This window comes from Hippopotamus amphibius, chromosome 17, assembly GCF_030028045.1.
Source record: "Hippopotamus amphibius kiboko isolate mHipAmp2 chromosome 17, mHipAmp2.hap2, whole genome shotgun sequence".
Classification (NCBI taxonomy): Eukaryota; Metazoa; Chordata; class Mammalia; order Artiodactyla; family Hippopotamidae; genus Hippopotamus; species Hippopotamus amphibius.
The window spans coordinates 41,574,976-41,594,074 of record NC_080202.1 but is presented as its reverse complement, the minus strand read 5'-3'; the positions used below and the strand labels follow the sequence as shown (position 1 = coordinate 41,594,074).

General features: G+C 55.6%; 2 protein-coding genes across 4 annotated transcripts in view; one reads left to right on the top strand and one right to left on the bottom strand.

Annotated features, from left to right (window-relative positions):
• EZH1 (enhancer of zeste 1 polycomb repressive complex 2 subunit) overlaps positions 1–4,306 on the top strand; it is a 29,603-nt gene extending 25,297 nt beyond the window's left edge. For all 3 annotated transcript variants that reach the window (XM_057715421.1, XM_057715419.1, XM_057715420.1), the window contains exons 19-21: positions 93–173; positions 555–639; positions 929–4,306. In XM_057715421.1, the coding sequence (XP_057571404.1) occupies positions 93–173; positions 555–639; positions 929–989 (227 nt within the window). In that variant the 3' untranslated portion in view covers positions 990–4,306. The remainder of the gene's footprint in view (positions 1–92; positions 174–554; positions 640–928) is intronic.
• Positions 4,277–17,761, bottom strand: CNTNAP1 (contactin associated protein 1). The gene is made up of 24 exons (XM_057715422.1): positions 17,695–17,761; positions 16,770–16,871; positions 16,482–16,675; positions 15,893–16,040; positions 15,602–15,805; positions 14,797–14,981; positions 14,134–14,277; positions 13,249–13,510; positions 12,584–12,733; positions 12,154–12,325; positions 11,567–11,673; positions 11,303–11,422; positions 10,721–10,924; positions 10,365–10,521; positions 10,153–10,280; positions 9,674–9,859; positions 8,959–9,180; positions 8,465–8,704; positions 7,201–7,554; positions 6,917–7,044; positions 6,367–6,460; positions 5,941–6,186; positions 5,801–5,848; positions 4,277–4,975 (listed from the first exon to the last, which is right to left on the bottom strand). The coding sequence occupies exons 1-24, from the start codon at positions 17,759–17,761 to the stop codon at positions 4,689–4,691; spliced, it is 4,149 nt and encodes a 1,382-aa protein (XP_057571405.1). The 3' UTR covers positions 4,277–4,688.
• Between the last annotated feature and the right edge of the window lie 1,338 nt (positions 17,762–19,099).

The following is a 19,099-nucleotide window of genomic DNA, read 5'->3' as shown; positions in this document are numbered from 1 at the left end:
TCTGTTACAGTTTAGTTGATTTCAGATGCAGGCTCAGGCAGCTGTAGAGTTGCCCGGTGAGCTCATCGTCTTCCTTGGTTTACTTTGTACAGATTTTGTAGTGGATGCTACCCGGAAAGGAAACAAAATTCGATTTGCAAACCATTCAGTGAACCCCAACTGTTACGCCAAAGGTGAGTTCGGGTGGGGGATGGATGCTTCATTTACTATGATTTCTATCCATTATTCAGGGTTTTTTTTCATAGCTGAGTTATTTCTTTGTCCAAAGATTAACGTCTGGTATCATTTTGAGCCTCTCTCTCTGTTTCTTAATCTGCTTTTTTTCACCGAATACATTTTAAACATTTTCCCCAAAACATGAATCTTTTAAAGGTAATTCTTTCCGCATGTCGCTAGCCACAATAACAGGTCTAAAAGCATAGAGACAAGTACCTCCACTGACTACTTTCTAATTCCACTTCATTTACGTTTTCACTGGCAATTTGGAGAAAATCAGCCCAGACTCACTACTGATGGTTGACTTGGAATCTAGCCTTGGGTCTGTCCTGTTTCAGTGGTCATGGTGAACGGGGATCATCGGATTGGGATCTTTGCCAAGAGGGCAATTCAAGCTGGCGAAGAGCTCTTCTTCGATTACAGGTGAGGTAGCCAGGAAGAGTCCTAGGGAAGTGGCCCTGGAGACAGAAGGGGTGGCTGCTGAAATTGATTTGGGGGCTTAAGGTGAGTGATATGGACAAAGGAGAAGATCTCATGGTGGGCAAGGCTTTTTCTTTGTTCTGATCTCTGATGCCTTGCCTTGGAAGTGGGAGCCTTGTGAACTGCTGGTAGGGAGTGGGAGGGGAAGTGAAACGGGAGGGGACTCCATCGTTGCAATCACAAAATCAAAAAAACCAGTAGTAACCTGGTTCCTTCTCCTGCTCTGGGACAGGTACAGCCAAGCTGATGCCCTCAAGTACGTGGGGATCGAGAGGGAGACCGATGTCCTGTAGGCCTCCTGGGCCCCTCGCCAGCGCTTGTGGTAGCGGCACTGCCCTGCTTTCATGCACACACCACTGCTGCTCGAGCTGCCTGCGCTATGTGTCTCCCACACCGAGAAACCCCCCACCCGCTCCCTCTGTAGTGAGGCCTCAGCTGTGTCCAGTGGGGACAAAACTGACTCAGTGAGAGGGGAGACAGAGGCAGCTGGGGCTTGGGCTCCCGGGAGAGAGAGTTGTACGAGTGGGAGCCTGCATCTCAGGCCTCGGAGGAAGAGAGCCCAGTCTGTGGGCGGGTAGCTCATGCCTGAGTTCTTACCAGCTACCCAGGCTGTGGGCCTCAGGAGTCAACTTGGATGGTTCCAAACAAGCACTAGCCTAGCTTTCCGAATCAAGAGTCCTTCTGTAGTCGGGTTGCCAGCATATCTCTCTGTCCTGAGACCTGGAGAGGACAGGCTAAGTGAAGTTTGGTACCTGGAGCTTGTGAGTGGTCAGGGTTAAAGGCGAGCCTGGCGGGGAGCAGAGGCTGAATTCAGAGGGGAGATGGGTCACCTTACTACCTCTTTCCTCCTGACAGGCTGCAAACTGAAGGAGTGTGGATTCTCAGACAGATATTCAGTGCTGGGAGAAGGAAAGCCAGGGGCTGTCCTTCCGCAGACATAGCGTGAGAACCAGCCTGATGACAGTAATTAAACTCCTAAGCTTGGGGCCCAGCAGGCTTTGAGAAAACGTCTCTGTATACTCTGGAGATGGATAGATAGGTTTTCTGATTCCTGGGAGCAAGTGCCAGTGCCCTGTAAAGTTCTGGCTTAGCGACTGCAGGCAGGCATTACGCCGCCACTGAAGAACTGGAGGGGTTGTGTGGCTAGGGTGTGATGCTCTGGTTCCCTGCAGATGCAGTTGTTTTCAGGCCTTTCATTCCCCTTAGAGTCTGGGCCCGCAGGACCACTCTTGTTCCTCTCTTCCGGGTAGAGGGGTGTGCAGGCCTGGACTAGAGAGGGGGAAGGTTGTTGGTCGATTTCTTTCCTGTCTGTAGCCCCTGCTGTTGGAAAGGATGAGTTGATAGTATGTGTTTGGAGGTGGGCAAGGAGCTCCCGCATTGCACGTGTCTGGGGTGGTATCACGCGTGCAGTGCGGACGGGCAGAGTGTACTTGAAGTGTCGAGAAGAAGTAGGCTGGCCGCTTGTGCCAGTTCATGGTGCCATTCTCTCTGGGATTCATGCAAAGCAAAGCACTTTATTTCCTTTAGAAGGTCTGTAGATTGAGGGGGAGTTCCCACTAAGGTCTCTGGGGTCCCTGCCCAAGTCTCGTTCCTGAGGGGGGGGAAGGAGACGGTGGAAGGTTCTCCTCCAGTTCTGTCTCGTGTCCTAGTGGAGGCAGGAGGAGCTGCCTTGAAACAGAAGAACTGAGTGAGAATGGCACCAGCTCTCAGAGCCGCCCCCGTGTCTACGGCTGGCGCTGAGCCACAGGGCACGGGGAGCATTGTGCTGGGGAACAGACGCGGGCAGGTACAGACTGGCCTGTGGAGTGTTAGATGAGGGAGTGGGCTTCTCCCTCCTCTCTGGGGCAGTCAGAGCCTCCCTGCCCCAGTCTGTGCTGAGCACCTCCTTTCTTTAATTCCACTGGCCGTCCCGTGAAGCAAGGAGTCGGGTTCCCTCTGGCCAAACTGTCGCCTAGGGGTTTTTGTGGGACATGCGCACGTGTGCGTGCACACATACACACACACACACTCACGGACTCACACGCTCACATCCTCTCACCACACTTGTGGGCACACGTGCACCCAGCACTGAGCACACGCCCAGCCAGGTCCTGACAGGAGTCTCTTCCCCCCAGGTGGGCCAGCGCCCACCGTGATTCTGAAATCTGCACCTGCTGTGGTCTGTATGCATTGTGTACAGTGGACACCCGCTAGCTGGACTGTGGGCTCCAAACTACTCGTAAATTATAGGGAAAAACCAGAGACAGGTGAAGGAGGAAGAGTCAGTGCTGTCTGAAATGCCGGGGGCTGGCTGTGAGGAGTAGGTGGGGAAAAAAGTACATCCAGCCTTTGAGAGGCTAGACGGACCCCACCCTCCCCTCCGGTGTGCAGAATCACTGTGGTTGACCCCTTCCTTCCCCAGTGTCAGACCACTACTACTGCTGTTCCTCCAGCATCCCCAGCTTTCTCCTCTGCTCTCCCCCACCTTTCAATGACGGGTCTGAACCCCTCCCCCCCAGACACGTAATGATGAATGGAGCAAGGTGGTGGGGACCGGTGGGGGAGGCTGGTATATGTGCGGCTCTATTGCCAGTGAATTTCACGCACTTTAAAGTCCTGTGGCTTGTGACCTCTTATCTGAATAAAGTGGTAGAATCCATTTGGGCAAGTTGTGTACTGTGTGCTTTGGGGTCTAGGGATGGACCCTGGAAGGACCCAGGGATGGCAATACAGGGGCAGCTCGGGCCGAAGCTTTGGCATTCTGATCTCCGCTTGTCCACGGAGATCTGGGGTTGGGGGAGATCTGGGATTGGGGGTTGGCAAGAGCCAAGCAGGCTTCCAGTAGGTGATGCAGGGATTCTGAGTGCTTCCGTAGAGATTCTGGAGCCGTCAGATTCATTTCCTTAAAATCATCCCGCTTACACCCCAACCATGATGCCAGCTACCACACACAGACTGGGGCTCTGTCACTCTGCTTTATTAGAACAGCTCCGAATCTGACAGCATAGCTTCAGAGTGGAGGCTGGATCAGGCTTGGGTGAGTGACCAGCAGACCTCATGAGACTTCCAACACAGGAGAAGCACACTACAGACTGTGGGCACAGGACAGGACAGTCGATTGATTTTTTCTTTTATATATAAACTAATAATTTAAAAAATTAGAGTAATATGTAGAGTTTCTCTAGAGAGAGAATTTGCAACAAAAAATATATATAAAGAATATGACCTCCTGGGTAAATGAAGCAGCATCTCTGAGCGGAGGAAAGAGGGCTCCTCATGCATTGGAGAGGGGGGCCAAGCCTTTGGACAGGCACCAAGGCTATTGCATATCTTGGAAGAGGGAGGAAGAGTAGAGGGTTGGCTAGTCAGTGTGTCTGCATTATTCTCTCTACATTGCAAGTTTTTTATGGCTTTGGCCAAAGCATGTAAAGCAGCGGAGGTACTAAGGTGCTAAACTGAGGCCTCTCGGTCTCTGTAAAAAACAAAAAATGGGGGGTGGGGGACAGCGATGAAGCCCTCCCTAACCCCCAACTGAGTGGAAGCAGATGGAAGGTGTTCTGCAGGGGAGCGGAGAGGCTGGGGGGTATGATTTAGCAGCTTTCTACCCCCATACCCTGTGCATCCCTGCAATCCCACACATCTGTCCCTGCTGAGATTGAATATTTGAAGGGAGGCAGTTAATCTCCCCCGCATTCTGTTGTTAATCCCTGGCAGCAGCTGGGACAGGGATGGCAGGAAGGGCCTGGCTCAACCCCATGAGGCTTCTTTGGGGCAAGCAAACAGCCAGGGGCCTGGGGAAATGGGGATGGGCAGGGCATTGGTTTAGGCAGTGAGGCTCAGCCACTCCCTTTGGTCCCATCTGTAGCTCTGCCCACCAAACTCGGCAGGAGGGAAATCCTCTGGATGAGCAGAGCCAGCTAAGAGGAGCCAGATGTCCCTGACAGGGTGGGGTGGAGGCAGGAGTTAGGGAATTTGGAGGAGATGGACTTGGTCCCTGAAGCCCTTCTCCTGATTCATTCAGACCTGGACTCCTCCAGGATCTGGGGTAGGTTTTGGTCCCGGGAGCCAGGGCCTGGGGCTGGGGCTGGAGCTGGGGCTGGAACGTGGGTGGAAGCAGGTGTCGGGGCCGGGGCTGGGGCCTGGGCGGGGCCTGAAGTAGGTAGGGGAGGTTTGCTGCCGGGGTGGTAATCGTGAGTGGCCTTGGGCTCATTGGTGTGGTAGGAGCCCTTGTAGCGATGATTTTGCAGGTAGAAGAGCACCAACATTCCCACCAGCCCCAGCAGCAAGAAGGCCACCAAAACTGAAAGAGAAAAAAGGAACAATTCAGGGCAGATCTTTGGGTGTTTCACCTCTATACAGACACATGTGTATGCTTTTGGCCTAAAGCGTACGTGTACGACAGCATCAGCTGTACAGCCACATCAAGCTATTCTTCAGTTTCTGGTAGGTCTAAATTCCTGGCTAATCCTCTGCTGTCTTCTAACATTCTCTTTCCACATCCCTGGTACTTACCCCAATTTCTCATCTCTCTGGATGTTACTGCACCCCCGTTTCCTCATCCCTTAGTTTTAGCCCCATTTAATTTTTTAAATAATGGTTTTATTGAGATATAGTTTACATAATCCAAAATTTACCCTTTTATATTGCAGTAAAGCTCATTTTAAGAAACAGTTCCTACCTAATTCTGGGACCTTTTAGACATTAAACACCTGACTTTGGTGGAACATATGACCACGATCCAGCAGATAAGCATGTGACTTAAGCTGCTCATCATGAAGTGGACATTATCTGATCCACAAAGTTATAAAGTCAGATGTGACCAGCAACGGACTGCCACTGAGAGGAAATGGTATATGGGATCAGGCACCGAGGGGAACATCACTGTAAAAGCTTTAGCCCCACCTTAATATTTCATTTCAATTGAAAGTCTGTAGCATCCTCAGACATTTAAAAATCTCCAACCCGACTATCAACTGCCTTCTGCGTTGCCTGTCTCATCCTTCTTGGCACCACCACACACCTAGTGCCTTCACCACCCCTCAGCCCTGCGGATGTGGGGCAGGGAGGGAATGTTGACAGCCAGAGGGTAGAATGAGGAGGTCAGGGTAGTGACTGTGTTACTCACAGCCCAAAAGTATGGCAACCCATCCATCATCGTGGTAGTATGGGAAGTCTGAAAAAGAGACAGCACCAGTTAGGAGAAGAATCATTTCCTTTCCCTGTTGTCCCTCTCTTCCCTTCCTCTTCTGTGTCCCGGGGACGTACCTGGGGGCAGATACCAGGGGTCCAGCTCAGGTGGCACCTCTGAGACGAGACGTGGCATGGCTCCACAGTTAGACTCAGACAGTTCTCCCTGAATGCGAAGGGCCTCAGCTAGCTCCGCGGTCATGGGTCGAGGTGTTCGGAAGTGGGTCTTGAGAGGAGCCACATTGTTGAATCGGACCCCAGACAGGCAGCCCGAGAAACCTGGTGTGTTGTAGCGCTGGATCTCCGGGTCAATTACTCCCGTCTCTGAGGGAGAGGCAGCCCCGAAGAAAGGGGTTTGGACCGCCACCAGCCCTGCCCCCTCTCAGCATCCCCAGGTCCTGTTTATCAGCACCTTCACTGCCACTGCCTGTCCTTCACTCTCCTCTGGGCTCCAGGGACTACCCACAGCTCCTTACCCAAAACGCCTTCTCAGCCCCAGCTTACCCATAACGCGCCCCAGATACAAGGCCTTGGGTGAGTCCAGCTGGCTGTCCACCAACAGTGAGAACTTCTGTTCTGTCAGGGGGAAGTAGTCCACCTGAGTGAGGAGGGGAAAGGAGATGAGTGAGGGAGAAGCGGAGGCAGACGTAGCCCAGACCAGGCTGGATCACTCCTCTCCCAACTGGTGGTGAGTGCTAGCACAGTCCCAGGTGGGCAACCCTGGGCCCGGACATAGGATTTGGTATTAAAAACCCAGTAACCTGGTTTTGAGCCCTGTCTTTACTGCTTACAGTTGTTTGATTTTGGGAAAACCACTTTACTCTCTGAGCCCCTTTCCTGATTTGTCAAACGAAGATAAGAAGAAGAGCTCCCTACCTGAACTACCTCACAGCGGTTGTGAGGTCACATGAGGTAATACACGTGAACATCTTCTGTAAATTGGAACGTGCTCTACAAATGCTAAATGTTTGACATTTCCCGCTGCCATCACCTAGATGGTGAGATTATGATCTGAACCAGTCTGCCTCGCTCATCCCCCTCCCTCTGCACACACCTGGATGAAGAGGCTGCGGTAGAGCCGGGTGATGTTGACGCTGTGGGGCTGGCCGTCAGTCACAGGGCGGGTGGTTAGTTGGTACACGTAGGGACTGGTACCCAGCTGATAACGCAGCTGCAGGGTCCCTGTGCAGTGGGGAGGAAGAAGAGGAGGTCTCCTCTCAGCTCCCAAAGTCCACGTGTAAGAGCACTTGAGTCCTTGTATTGGTCAATCCATAGTTATGAGGATGGAGGGCGCCCACAGGAAGCTGGAGTTGAGGGCGAGAGCCTTGGGGAGCGTACCGTCTTCCTTGATGAGCACGGCCATGTAGTCACGCACAAAGGAGCTGACGTAGAGCAGGACGGCAGGGGCGGAGTGGGTGCTGAAGCTGAAGGACACCTCCTCTCCAGTGACGTTGTAGACAGGCCCACGATAGCCCGGCACCGGCCGGCCAGGCCGTGGGTAGTCAGGCAGGCGGTACCCAGGGCCGTGGTAGCCGGGCACGTAGCCAGGAGTGTCGTAGCCCGGGATGTAGCCGGGCTCATAGCCTGGCACTGGCCGGCTCAGCATGTGGGAGAACTCGCGGGCTGCGGAGCGCAGCGCCGACTGGAGGTTATAGCGCATCCAGGTGCCAGGCTCAAAGAAACCGCCGATGTCTGAAGGCAGAGGTAGTGAGGTCAGGGCCCGTGTTCCCACATTGGGACGCTATGTATGTCATCCACACACACTCTCTGGCACTTGTCCCCCGTTTCTGCCACCACCACAACCCATCTCCATTCACTTTTAGGTCCCCTGGAGGCCCTGTGTCACAGAATGGAATTGTAAAATCATGAGAAATGTAAAGGATCATCTAATCCTACCCCTGCATTTTACAGATAGGAAAAGTGAGGCTCAGAAATAGGTAGCGACTTGCCTGAGAACACACAGTAAGTGGACAGTCAAGATCAGAATGGAGATACCACAAGTCCATCTGGTACACCTGCCACTACTCACACTTCCAAACAAAGACCAAAGGTCTTCTGTTGGTCCCTTAGTGCTTGTAACTCCCTACCTCACCAGACTTCTCCCACCAATGACCTACCTGCTCACGCATCCTCCTAGACCAGCCTTAGGGAGGAGGCAGTCTGGGTATATGTGCGGAATCTTGCTATGGTGAACGTTAAGGCTTGCCTTAACCAAGAACCAGGCTGTAGACATGTTTTGGGAGTGCAGCGACTGTGAAATAGGAAATGGTGTAGGAGGGCACCGTGCAGCCTGAGGTGGATAGGCTTGCAAGGGGGGTGACCTGTGTTCCTTGGTGATAGTAGGAAGATGGGAAAGTTAGTTTCTTGTTGCTTTTGATTCTTTTAGTGCCAGCAAGCCGTACCATTCCTTCATTGCTTCACTTTATGCCTTCAGAGTCACCCAGCATCTTCAACTGCCTGACAGCCTCAGCTCAGAGCTCAGGAACCCAGGACGACCATAGTTTTCCCTGATGCTGACTTTGTGCCCTCCTTCCTTCCCCGCCCTCCCTACATCCCATTATGCCCTGTGGCTCCCTGTCCTCCCATAACCAGCAGCACTGACCATGGTTGCAATATGGCCCATCAAAAGCCGTGAGGTCACAGTCACAGGTGTAGTAGCTGTAGCGCTCCACACAGCGGCCTCCATGGAAACAGGGAAACCGGGGATGGGCACAGTGGCCCGTGCAGTTGGGTGAGGTGCCCTCAGAGGCATTGGCACGGCCCTCCAGGTTCAGAGTCACTCCATTCAAACGCATAGCCCTCAAGCAACCCACGAAGGGCCGCCTCTTAAGCTCCGCAGATCCTGGGAAAGGTGGGCAGGTCGAGAAATGGGTGTAAAGCCAGAGACAGGGATAAGTACTGGGGTTGGGAAGGGAGCCGAGGGGGCCAGAGGAATGGAATAGATGCTGGGGACTAGAGAGGAAAGGGGCCTTTGGCTCACTCTGAGGCCGAGGGGATTGGGACCTAAGACATGGGGTTCCAGAAAACAAGGAGAGTGGCCTTGAGAGGGTGGGAAGGTGACAGAGGCTTCAGACCTGCCTCTGGGTTGCTGCTCACCAACATAGAGGGGCTGGTCATACTCCAGCCAGATGTAGGTCTGCAGGGGCATCGGCCGCAGCACCCAGGGCCGGTGATCCACGCGGAGCCGGGCCTGCTTCACGTTGATTTCAGCCCGGACCAGGTGCCACTCGTCATCATTGAACTCAAAGTCATCCGAGTGCACCGTCAGGTTCTCATCCCCATTCCCCACGTCGAAGGCGAAGACCACATCCCGGGAGGCTGGACAGCGCGGGGGGTGAGGGGGAGAGGACTCAGACCTGCAAGATCCCGCACAGATCCGCCCAGTCCAACCCCTCTCCTTCGCTCTCTGGAGCTCCTTGAATCTCTCTCCAGTCTGCCTACAGCCTGGGACAAAACTTATAAACTGCTTAAAACCTCATACCCCTGGTCTCTCCCAAATTCCCAGATCCCTAGAGCCAGCTTCCCAGCCCCACTTCTCAGGTTAGAAGCACAGGTCATCAGGTGGAAGACCTCCCAGGAGTCCAGCTTCCTTACAAGTCACGGGCTTCAGGCTCAGAAAGGCCAAGTGGGTACCCAGGGTCACAAAGCTAGCTATAAAGACAGAGCTGGGTCTGGAAGCCAGGGCCATCTAAAGCCCTTTCCATGCTGCCTCTCAAAGGGGCATCTTATGCCTTGTTGCTTACTCCAGCCTCCACCCAACCCACACCTCCCCAGGGATCTTCATCCCCGCCCCTGGTGTCCGCCTGCTCACTGTTGAGTTCCACCCGCACATAAGGCCGGCGCCACTGGCAGTAGGGGCCCCCCATATTCTCTAGGAAGACTCCCGAGGGAGCCGAGGTCCTGAAGTAGAAGGAGACATCAAGGCTGTGGTTGGCCTGGATTGGGGGAAAGCGTAGTGCAGCCCCAGTGTGGAAGGAGATGGTGTTCCAGGAATTTCCTACAAAACCAGATGGAGGAGGCTCTGTCAGCGAGGTGGGAGTGGGGAGGAGTAAGGCAGCTTCAGGGCAGGGGGAGCCTGGGCAAAGGGGGACAGCTAGGGGTCCCCAGGGGAAGACTAAGGCATGTAATGAAAGAGAAGAAGATGCCGAGGAACAAGTGTGGGTGTATCACAGCAGGAGCCGGGGTGTCTGGCAGTGTCCTAGAGACCCCCAGTGGGTCAGGTGGCCTAGATTTTGGAAACTGGACAGCTGACCCTGGGAGCAAAAGGGTCAAAAATGGTGTGCCACTCACGATCACCATAGCAGCGCAGTGGCCTCAGGAAGAACTGGGCCTCAGAACTGGAACGGTTCGTGTCCCCCACCACCACCTGAGTGACAGGCAAATGGTCCACAAAGGTCAGCAGGCCCTTGTCGGTTCTCCTGTGGGGATGGGATGAGGTGGCTCAGCCTCTGCTGCTTGGCTGTCCCTGGCATCCTGAAAACCCTGTCCCTTTGCCCCCTCACCACTGAGGCTGGTCAGCATCACAGTTACAGTGCAGTGCGGGGTCCACACAGCTCCGGTCCAGACCACAGGCACAGCGCTGGATCCCGGGCTGCGAGCCGCCCCAGTAGAAGTGCTGCTCCTCGTTTCGGCCAATCCAGAAGCTGTAGGGGTAGCCGCCTGGGGAACAGGTGTGGGCAGTTTCCAGGCCCTGCCCTCCATTGGCCTCTGGGCTCCTCTCTCACCCTTCCAAGCTGCCCAGACCCTTTCCTGAATCCTCTAGCCCAGGGCTCCCCTGAGCCCTCTGGTCCTCTTCTCCCAGACCCCGCTGGTCTCTCCTCCAGCTTTTCACCATGCCCTCCCCACCCCCAGTCCTAACCTGCAGTGTTGAGCAGCCGGGAATTGTAGCAGGAGAACTCAATCCACTGTTCACAGTGCTGAGAAGCGTTGGCCAGGGCACTGACTTCCTCCCAGGATGCATTCCAGTACTGGACGGCCCCGAGGAATGGCCGCTCCATGCTAGAACCTGTCACCCGAGTCGTCCACAGCCTGTCATGCCGCACGACTGTCCATGCCCGGTTCTCTGGGGGACGGGACAAGGCAGAGCTGTGGCTGGAGATGGGCATTCTCTACCCATCTCCCTACCCATCTCCCTGCCTGCCTGCAGTGCCACTACTGCAATTCAGAGCCAATAAATGTGGCCAGCAGCTCCGTTCTAACCCAACTCTAGGCCCCCAACATCGCAGGCTGGAGATGAGGCTGCTGAAATGGATCAGGAAGCTGGAATCCAGCTGCAAGGCTAGATGAAAATTCCTGAGTGTCCCCTTTCCCCTCTGTCCTCCTTTACCCCCACCACTGTTTCATCTTACTGGCCCCCGTCCACCCTTCCATCCTTCCGTTTCCCCTACGCTCCTGCATTACCTTGTCAGCTGCCCCTTTACCACCCATCAGAGTTACTTACCTCGGATATCACAGTAGACTACAAAGGGCTTCAGGGGGCCACTGCCATCAGGATCAATGGTGAAGTTTCCAGAAGTTTTCCCGCTGAGCCGATAAGCCTCACAGGATTCCTTATACAGAGCTGGTTGGTGGTGAGGTGGGGAGAAGGCAGTTGTGGGGTCAGGGGGCTAGGAGGGCCAGCCCCACCATCTCGAGCAGCCTCATGATCCCCAGAAATGTCCTGACCTCCCCTTTCCCTGACTCCCCCACACCCCAGCTGGCTTACGTTGGTGGCAGGTCTCCCCCTTGTAGCCTGTCAGTTCACAATAGCAGATGAAGTCATCCCAAGACTGGTAGCAGCGTCCATCATGTTCACACATGTTAGGGCTGCACCTAGGGGAGGGGGTCAGCACCGAGGGAAGGAGACTTATGGGGAGCTTGAGAGGAGGGTCTGATCCCTACAAGCTTCACTCCCAGCTCCTGGGAGCAGCAGAACCCGGTGAAACATACTCCATTTAACTAGCCAGGTATAAGCCTAAATGCTGGGGCATTAGGCAGGCCTCAGGGCTCAAGTACTACTGTTTCCCTTTCCCCAAAGGAATAAAATAATACCTTATTTCCCCCACCCCTGCCCCCCAAAATAAAACCCTCTAGGACCAAAAACAGATGCTTCATTTCCATTCTGAGCATGTGTCACTTTAAGGGAAGAAATAGGAGGTGAGAGGTCAAGGAGGAATCATCCCCAGGTGGGAGACTTAGCAGCTGGGACCAGGAGAAGGGAGATCATTGAGAAAGGCCATTCCCATTATTGGGAGACCATGGAAGAGGGCTTTGGAGGGGTCACCTCTTATAGGGAGAGGGGCTTCTGGATACCTATCAGTGATGCCACATGTGTCAAAGAGGACCTCAGCATAGTATCCAAGCCGCCGGCCCTCCACCAGAGTCAGGTTGACCAGTTGACCATCCACCTTGAGCAGCTCCATGCAGCCATGGAACGCCGTCTGGTTGGAGTGGCAGCCCGATCGACTGGCTGGCTTGGGACAACCTGGAGCAACCACCCCTGTGAGGCCCTCCCCAGGGGAGACTCCAGAGACCCTCCCCCAGGGAGATGCCAAGGGAGAGACAGACATGAAGGAAGGAATGGGGCTAGTAGACAGTGACAGTGACTTTCCAGTCCCCAAGGCCCCAGAGGGGCAAGAGGGATTTACCACCACAAAACTCTCCACGTAGCCCTGTCTGGGTGAACTAAGATGGAGCCTTCCCACCCAGAGACAGGGGTCTAGCCAGGTTGGCCTCCACTTACCTCCAAAGAAGTATGAGGTTCCTGTACGGATCAGCAGTGGGTATGAGACCCTGACCTCTGCCCCCTCCACATCATCAATGCTGATGACTGCATGGTTTTCCTGTGCCGCAAAATTCACCTCATGCCAAAAGCCATCATTCAGGCGGAACCCTGGACAGAACAGGAGGATGGTGTGGGGGGGGCGGGGGGCGGGGGGGCACCACAGTCTGAAAGAGTGTCTTGAATGGGAAAGCAGCAGCCCCGCTCTGTGTCCTAACAGCAGCCTATGTGCCTCCCGTGTTTACACTTATCGCACTGCGTCATGACATCTCCAAATGTGTCTCTTCACTATGCGGAACCCCAGTGGCTGACACAGAGTCAAAAGTCATCCGTGAATGACACTGACAGAGACCCTCCAGAACTGGAGAGGACCGGGATTCTCAGCCTTCCTGCTTCTCCCTTACCCTTAGCACCCTTAGCCCTCAGATCTGCCCTGCCCTCCAACTCCCAGCTGCCTCCATCCACTCCCACCTTTTCCCAGGGCCCTGGGGCCTCCTGCTGTGCTCCCTCCCTTCACTCCCTCACCCCTCTCCAGTGTGCAAAGGCCTCAGTCCAAGCCTACAACCTCGCTGGCTCTCTGCCCTTCTCTAGCCTCCCTGTGCCTCCCCCGTGCCTCCCCCCCTCACCAGCAGCAAACTGAAGCTTCTTTCGGCCAGTCTGCACTATGGACACGTTGACCTGCCCTTCGCTGAGCATCAGCTCCACGTGGCCCAGCCCATCCCCCAGGCGGGAGAAAAGTAGCAGCCCGGTGAGATCCCAGGTGCGGAAGCGAAAAGACACCGCGAGACGGCCGCGGCGGGGGAAGCCAGGCACTTGGACGAAGTTGTGAGGACCTCCGAAGTTGATGGGGTGAGGAACCGGGTCCAGGCAACGGAATGCCACCTTACCCTAGGGACGAAAGTGAGGATCCGTCAGCAGCCAAGCGGGTGCCCCGCCCCACCTCTGTGAGGAGTGAGGTCCCCTGGGTGCACCTCCCCACCCCCACCCCAGCATGTCCAGCTGTGGAGGGGGTCTCCAGCCACCAAGTCGGCCCGCAGGACTCTATTGCTGATCTACTTGTCTCCAGGGGCGACTGCTCCTTCTCTTCCTTCCAGCGTCCAGAGGCAATTTCCTGCCGGCTTCCCGGCAGCGCTGCCTGATTACACTCCTGAATAAGGGTGGCGGGCGGAGCACACCCCCCCACACACCAAAAGGGCCCTGAGTTCAAGTCCCTCCTCAGCTCCCGCACCGCTGCCTGACCCCTGGCCGAGCCACTCTGGGTCGCTACACCTTATTTTGCTCAGTTATAACTGAGATGGTTAGACCGGACCACAGCTTTTAACTGAGGAGTTGGGAGCTGGCCTTTTGCACCTCCTGTGAGTCAGGGATGGCACCCCCACACACACAGTGGAGCATCTGGCTGGGGAGAGCGATCCTCGGCTTTTATATGAGTCTCAAGATCTCTTCCCTCTCCACCTCCTTGCTGCAACCGGCTTTGATGCCCTGTCCTCCCAGATCCTCCGCCCACTGGCCTCAAAGGTGATCCGCGAATGGCGCCGCACGGCCAGGTCCGCGATGTTGACTTGGTTGAAGATTACATTTTCAATGCAGCCGCGGAAATTATGCCGATAGGCAAGGTTCTTCTGAGCGGCGCCCACCAGACCTCCGATGAACATCTGCGGGCGGGGTGAGGAGTGAGGTTCCCTAGGTGCGGCAGTGCTCCCCCGCCGTACACTTGCCCACGCTCCAGGCTGAGTTTTATAAGGCTTGAGATACACATTGCTCCAGTACCAGTATTGAAGCTGGACGCTCACTGGGCCTCCTGAGGCTTGGGTTCTAGCCCTGACTCCACCACAGATTGGCTGCATGCCCTTAGGTAAGTCAATGACCCTGTATGGGAAACTTTATCTGCAGATCAGGGCCAGAAGAGGGCAATTTTCTTATCTTGCCTGATCCCCCAAATCCAGATTTCCAGACTCCATCTCAGTAGTGCTGGGGTGGAGCCCAGGAATCTGCATGCTAACAGCAGCAGCAACAACAACAAAAACCCAGGCCTTTCTGGGAGTTTGCCAAGAGCTGCTAGCATATTCAGAGACTCGAAAGCAGAGTCTTACCTCCAGTAGAGAGAAGTACTGTCCCCCACCGGCCCACCCAGCACCCCACTTAACCACATGGCTCCTCCCCTCTCCGCTCACCTCGTTATCCAGGTTCAGTCTCTCGAAGTCGCCATTGAGCACGAAACGCTGCACGTATCCGTCCAGGGTGAGGTTTGCTTCCCGGCCAAATCGGTCCACACGCACGTAATGCCAGTGCTGGTCATTGAGGACACCGCCAGTACTCACCGTCGTGTGGCCGGGCCTTGGCTGGATGGGACTGCTGCCTGAGGGTGGGGTGGGGCGGGGTCAGGCCTGGAACCTGGAAACCTCAGCCAGCGCTACTGCCCAGCTAGCTCCCAGGCAGAGCGGCAGCAGGTAGCACAGAGGAGGGACTGCTCAGGGCGGCCAGGGAGAGTGGGCATATAGAGATGGGACCACCTTCAGCCTGGGATAGAGCAGTCTCCATTGGCAAGTATGGACTTAGAGTAAGTCATTTAACCTCTCTGAGCCTGTTTTCCTATCAGTAAAACTTGGGACAGGATAGCTGCTTCTACCTCATCACCTCATCATGTGGATATTATGAAAAGTGAATGAGATACAAAATAATAACAATGCTTTAGGTTGTGTGTGTGTGTGTGTACAATGTTTTTACAATGAGGAAAGAGACTGGGGAAGTGCCTCTCCAAGGTCACACCACGGGTAGGTGGTAGAGCTGAGATTGGAATCCGTTTCTTCTGATTCCGAGTCCAGTGTTTTGCTAGCACCAAATTTTACACGAAAAAGGCGGGTTGGTCCAAAGAGTAAGAAGGGGAAGATAAGGAGTAGGGTGCGGCTTCGCGGAGGAGGTGCAACAAGGGGCGTGGGAGGAGAGCCTCAGGCTTCGCGCCGGGATCAGTGAGCTCACCCAGGCTCATGTGCAGCAGTAAGTGCGCCCCCTGAAGCTCGAGTGTCACGTAGTCGCCCTGGGCGCCCTCGGCGTGCAACAGGAGCCCATCCTTCTCTTCGGTCTTGAAGCTGAAGGCGAACACGTCCCACAGACTCCGGCTGACCCCTCGCGGGAAGCGGTAGGAGATGGCATCATCGCCATCGAAATAGAGCACGTCAGACTCTGCGCGAAGGGCAGTAGGTGGGTTGGGGACCGGGGAGATTCTTTGTCTCCCGCTCCCCCCCGCCCCCCACGACCTCGCACCCTTACTGTAAGGGCAGCCGTAGAGGCCGAGCCTCAGTCCGATTTTGCCGCGCGGGTTCCACGCCAAGGGCACGATGCGGAGGTAGCGCGCCGTGAAGTGGTAGTGCAGGTCGTGGCGAACCACCGCCGACTCGTTCACGTTACCGAAGAAGGTCTGAGGGCAAGGGAAGAGGAGTGACCACATCCCCACCCTCTGCTTGTTTCTCCGCAGCCTCCCAGCAGTTTTGCATCCAGCCAATCTCGACTTCTGGGAGGCAAACACTCCTTATCTCCCCTGCCTGCATGGCTTTAGGCAAACAGTTTCCCCAGCCTAGAGCGACCCATTATTTCCTCAAAGGTCAATTCAGAAGTCACCTCCTTCGAGAAGCTCTCCCAGATTGTACCCTGAAGTATGTTAAACCCTGTCATTGGGAGTATCCTGCACACACGGTGAGCTGACAGTCCCTCTGGACTGAGTCCCTGGAGTGAAAGTCACTGCTCCTCATCTGTGCCCTCACCACTCCCTTCTCCCCTTCCCCCAAGCTTGTGCCCAGCCCAGCCCAGGTCACAGAGCTGAGAAGGTTCCCCAAGTGTGTGCACAGGGAGCCTGGAGTACCGCGTTGTGCCCTCGCTGATAGAACGGTGTCCAGCTGTCCACTCGGTCGCCATAGAGCAGCATGTAACGTGTGACCCAGTCCCATGAGTTAAAGGAGCCCTGCGTGGCCACAGCCCGGATCCGGTGCTTCTTCATTAGGTCAATTTGGAGCCAGGGATTCGGGTCCCCAATCCGGGGAGACCATCCACTTATGCCTGTAGAAGGGGCAAGGGCTTTCACCACTGGCTCCCCCTTTACCTCCAGCCCTCCAGAGTCCCTCACCCCACCATGGGGCGCCACCAGGCTCACCATGCAGCCGGGCAAAGCGGGGCGCAGTGAAGAGCCCATAGTAGGAGGAGGCGCCCAGGGAGCGTGCGTACAGGGGCCCAACCAGCTCCTCGTCGCAGCCGTCTGGGATGGGGGAACAGACATGTTGATTAGGGTGGCCCCTCCCATCTTTCCAAAGGCCCAGCAGCCGAGCAACCAGAGCTCTTTCTTCTCTATCCCCCAATACAGACCCAGCCCTAAATTAAACCATCTACTCAACCTGGGCTGCAGCAACAGCTGCACACTCAGGGGAGGCTGCCTTCTCCTTCTGGGGGAACTCCTAGGCCAGACCCTCCCTAGTACCAGTTGGGGTTCAGTACACCCCCAAACACAATCTCAAACCTCAGAGTCTTTTAAAACCTGAGTCACCCCAAGACACCAATCCAGCCCCAGCCTTAGCCTCAGTCCCATTCAGCAGCACCCACAAACCTTGGAAAAAATCAGGCCTTGGTCTCAAGCCCAGCCAGTCCTAGCACCATGACCAGTTCCACTGCCAACCTTAGCATCATAAAGTGTCACCAAATACTGCATGGATCCCACCCCCAAAATCCAGCCCCAGCCTCAGCCCCATCCCCTGGCAAAACAACCCTAGCCGGGGCCACCGGCATCACCCTTGTTCCCAACCCACAAACCCAGGCACTAGCTCCCGCTTGAATCCCAGTTCCCAGTCCCCACGAGGGACTACTCTATCTTCAGCTCGGAGCCCAACCCCAGCTCCGGGCGCGCGCGCCAGCCTCGGAGCTGCATTGCGGAGCGCGGGGGAGAGGCAGGAAAGGATGAAAGCACGCGAGTGCGCGCCGGCCGGGAAGGGACCCGCGACCACCCAGCCGCAATGCGGTGCGGGACCCGCCCTGCAGACCTTGGACTCCCAGGCCCAACCCCGCCTGCCTGCGAGCCCTGCACTCACAGTAGCCCCAGCCCCGGGCTCCTGAGACGGCGGCGAGCAGGATGCAGAAGAGCCGGAGACGCATCATGCAGGGCTGACGGGTCCCGGCGGCCGCCTCCCAGTGCCCGGCTGCGGCTAGGGCTCCAGTTCCAGCTCGGGCTTTCCTGCTGGGGTTCGCAGCGGATGGCTGTCTCTCCCCCTTACCCACCCCTCCCTCTTTCCTCTCTCCCCCAACCCTTCTCCCTTGCCTCTCTCTGCGTTCCTGGTTCTCCGCTGTTCTCTCCTCTCGTTCCACCCTCTCTCCTCTCACCTCCCCCCTTCCCCAGCCTCTCTCTCCTGGCACGCGCCGCTTTCCCGGACCCCGCGCAAGCGCGCGCCTCAGCCGTGCTGCGAAAGGGCGGGGGTAGAGAGCCTCCCGCCGCCGGGAAATACCCTGAATAACCCGAGACCAACGGGGACTGTGGCCGCAGGGATGGGGGAAGGGAGGCTAGGGACGGTTAGGGTGTCCGAAAAATCCAAGAAGAGGGGGATGGAAAGGGAGGGTGCTGGAGATGAGGAGAAGAGCAAATAAAATAATCTAACTTTTTGTGACAGCTCCAGGCACCCGTGCTAGGCATCCTCATCACCCTGTGAATTCTGCATTTTTACCTCACTTCACTTTGCAAATGAAAAATCTGAGGCTCAGAGAGGTCAAAAAACCTACTTAAGATCACACAAATGATGATATTCCAAAACCCATTCTTTTTTCTACTGGCACCTTAAAGAGAAATTATTTTTTAGGAGGTAGACTAGGAAAGTTAGGTGAAGAGGGCCCACAGACCCTAATCCCCACCCGCTTGGCCCTTCTCCCCGCCCCTTCCTTCCTGTCCCACTAGTTTAACTTCTCTACCTCAGTGGCTTTACCTCAGAAACCTGAATAGCCAGAGATGGGGACTGAGCCCACAGAGCAGGTGGGAGTGGGGGCGGGGGGGGGAGGGTTACAGAGAGGGAGGGTAATGTGAAGGGATGGGATTCCCTACCTGGCACCAGGCCTCTGCCATGCTATGACCTATCTAGGATACCTGGAGCCCTCTGGGACCAGGGGCCCTCCAGATAGATGGGGTTGGTAATGAGAGGTTGGGGTTGGGGGCGGGACTGGGGCTGAGGGGGAGGGTGAGCTGAACCTAGAGGTCTAAGGTCCCAACTGAGCCGGAAAACCTGAGCTCCAACCCTTACAACCCTCTTGTCATGAGTAGTTCAGTGCACCTGTACTGGAGGCTTAGAGGTGGGGGTGAGGAGGGAAGAAGGGAAAGGAGACATAGAAAACCTCTCCAGACCAAGCCTGTAGTCCAGGGACCAGGTCTGAGGTAAAGCCTGCATGTGGGGGTTCTTCCAGGAGAGGGCGCTGCAAAGGAACTGATGCTCTAAGATTTATTAATAATACAGA

Excerpts from the sequence above, each read along its gene's own strand:
- CNTNAP1 (XM_057715422.1), bottom strand. The coding sequence starts at position 17,761 with ATGATGCGTCTCCGGCTCTTCTGCATCCTGCTCGCCGCCGTCTCAGGA. Across the intron at positions 16,041-16,481 it reads ATCAGCGAGGGCACAACGCG|ACCTTCTTCGGTAACGTGAA; the intron begins GTACTCCAGGCT and ends CCTTGCCCTCAG. Across the intron at positions 10,925-11,302 it reads AGTCTACTGTGATATCCGAG|AGAACCGGGCATGGACAGTC; the intron begins GTAAGTAACTCT and ends CCCGTCCCCCAG.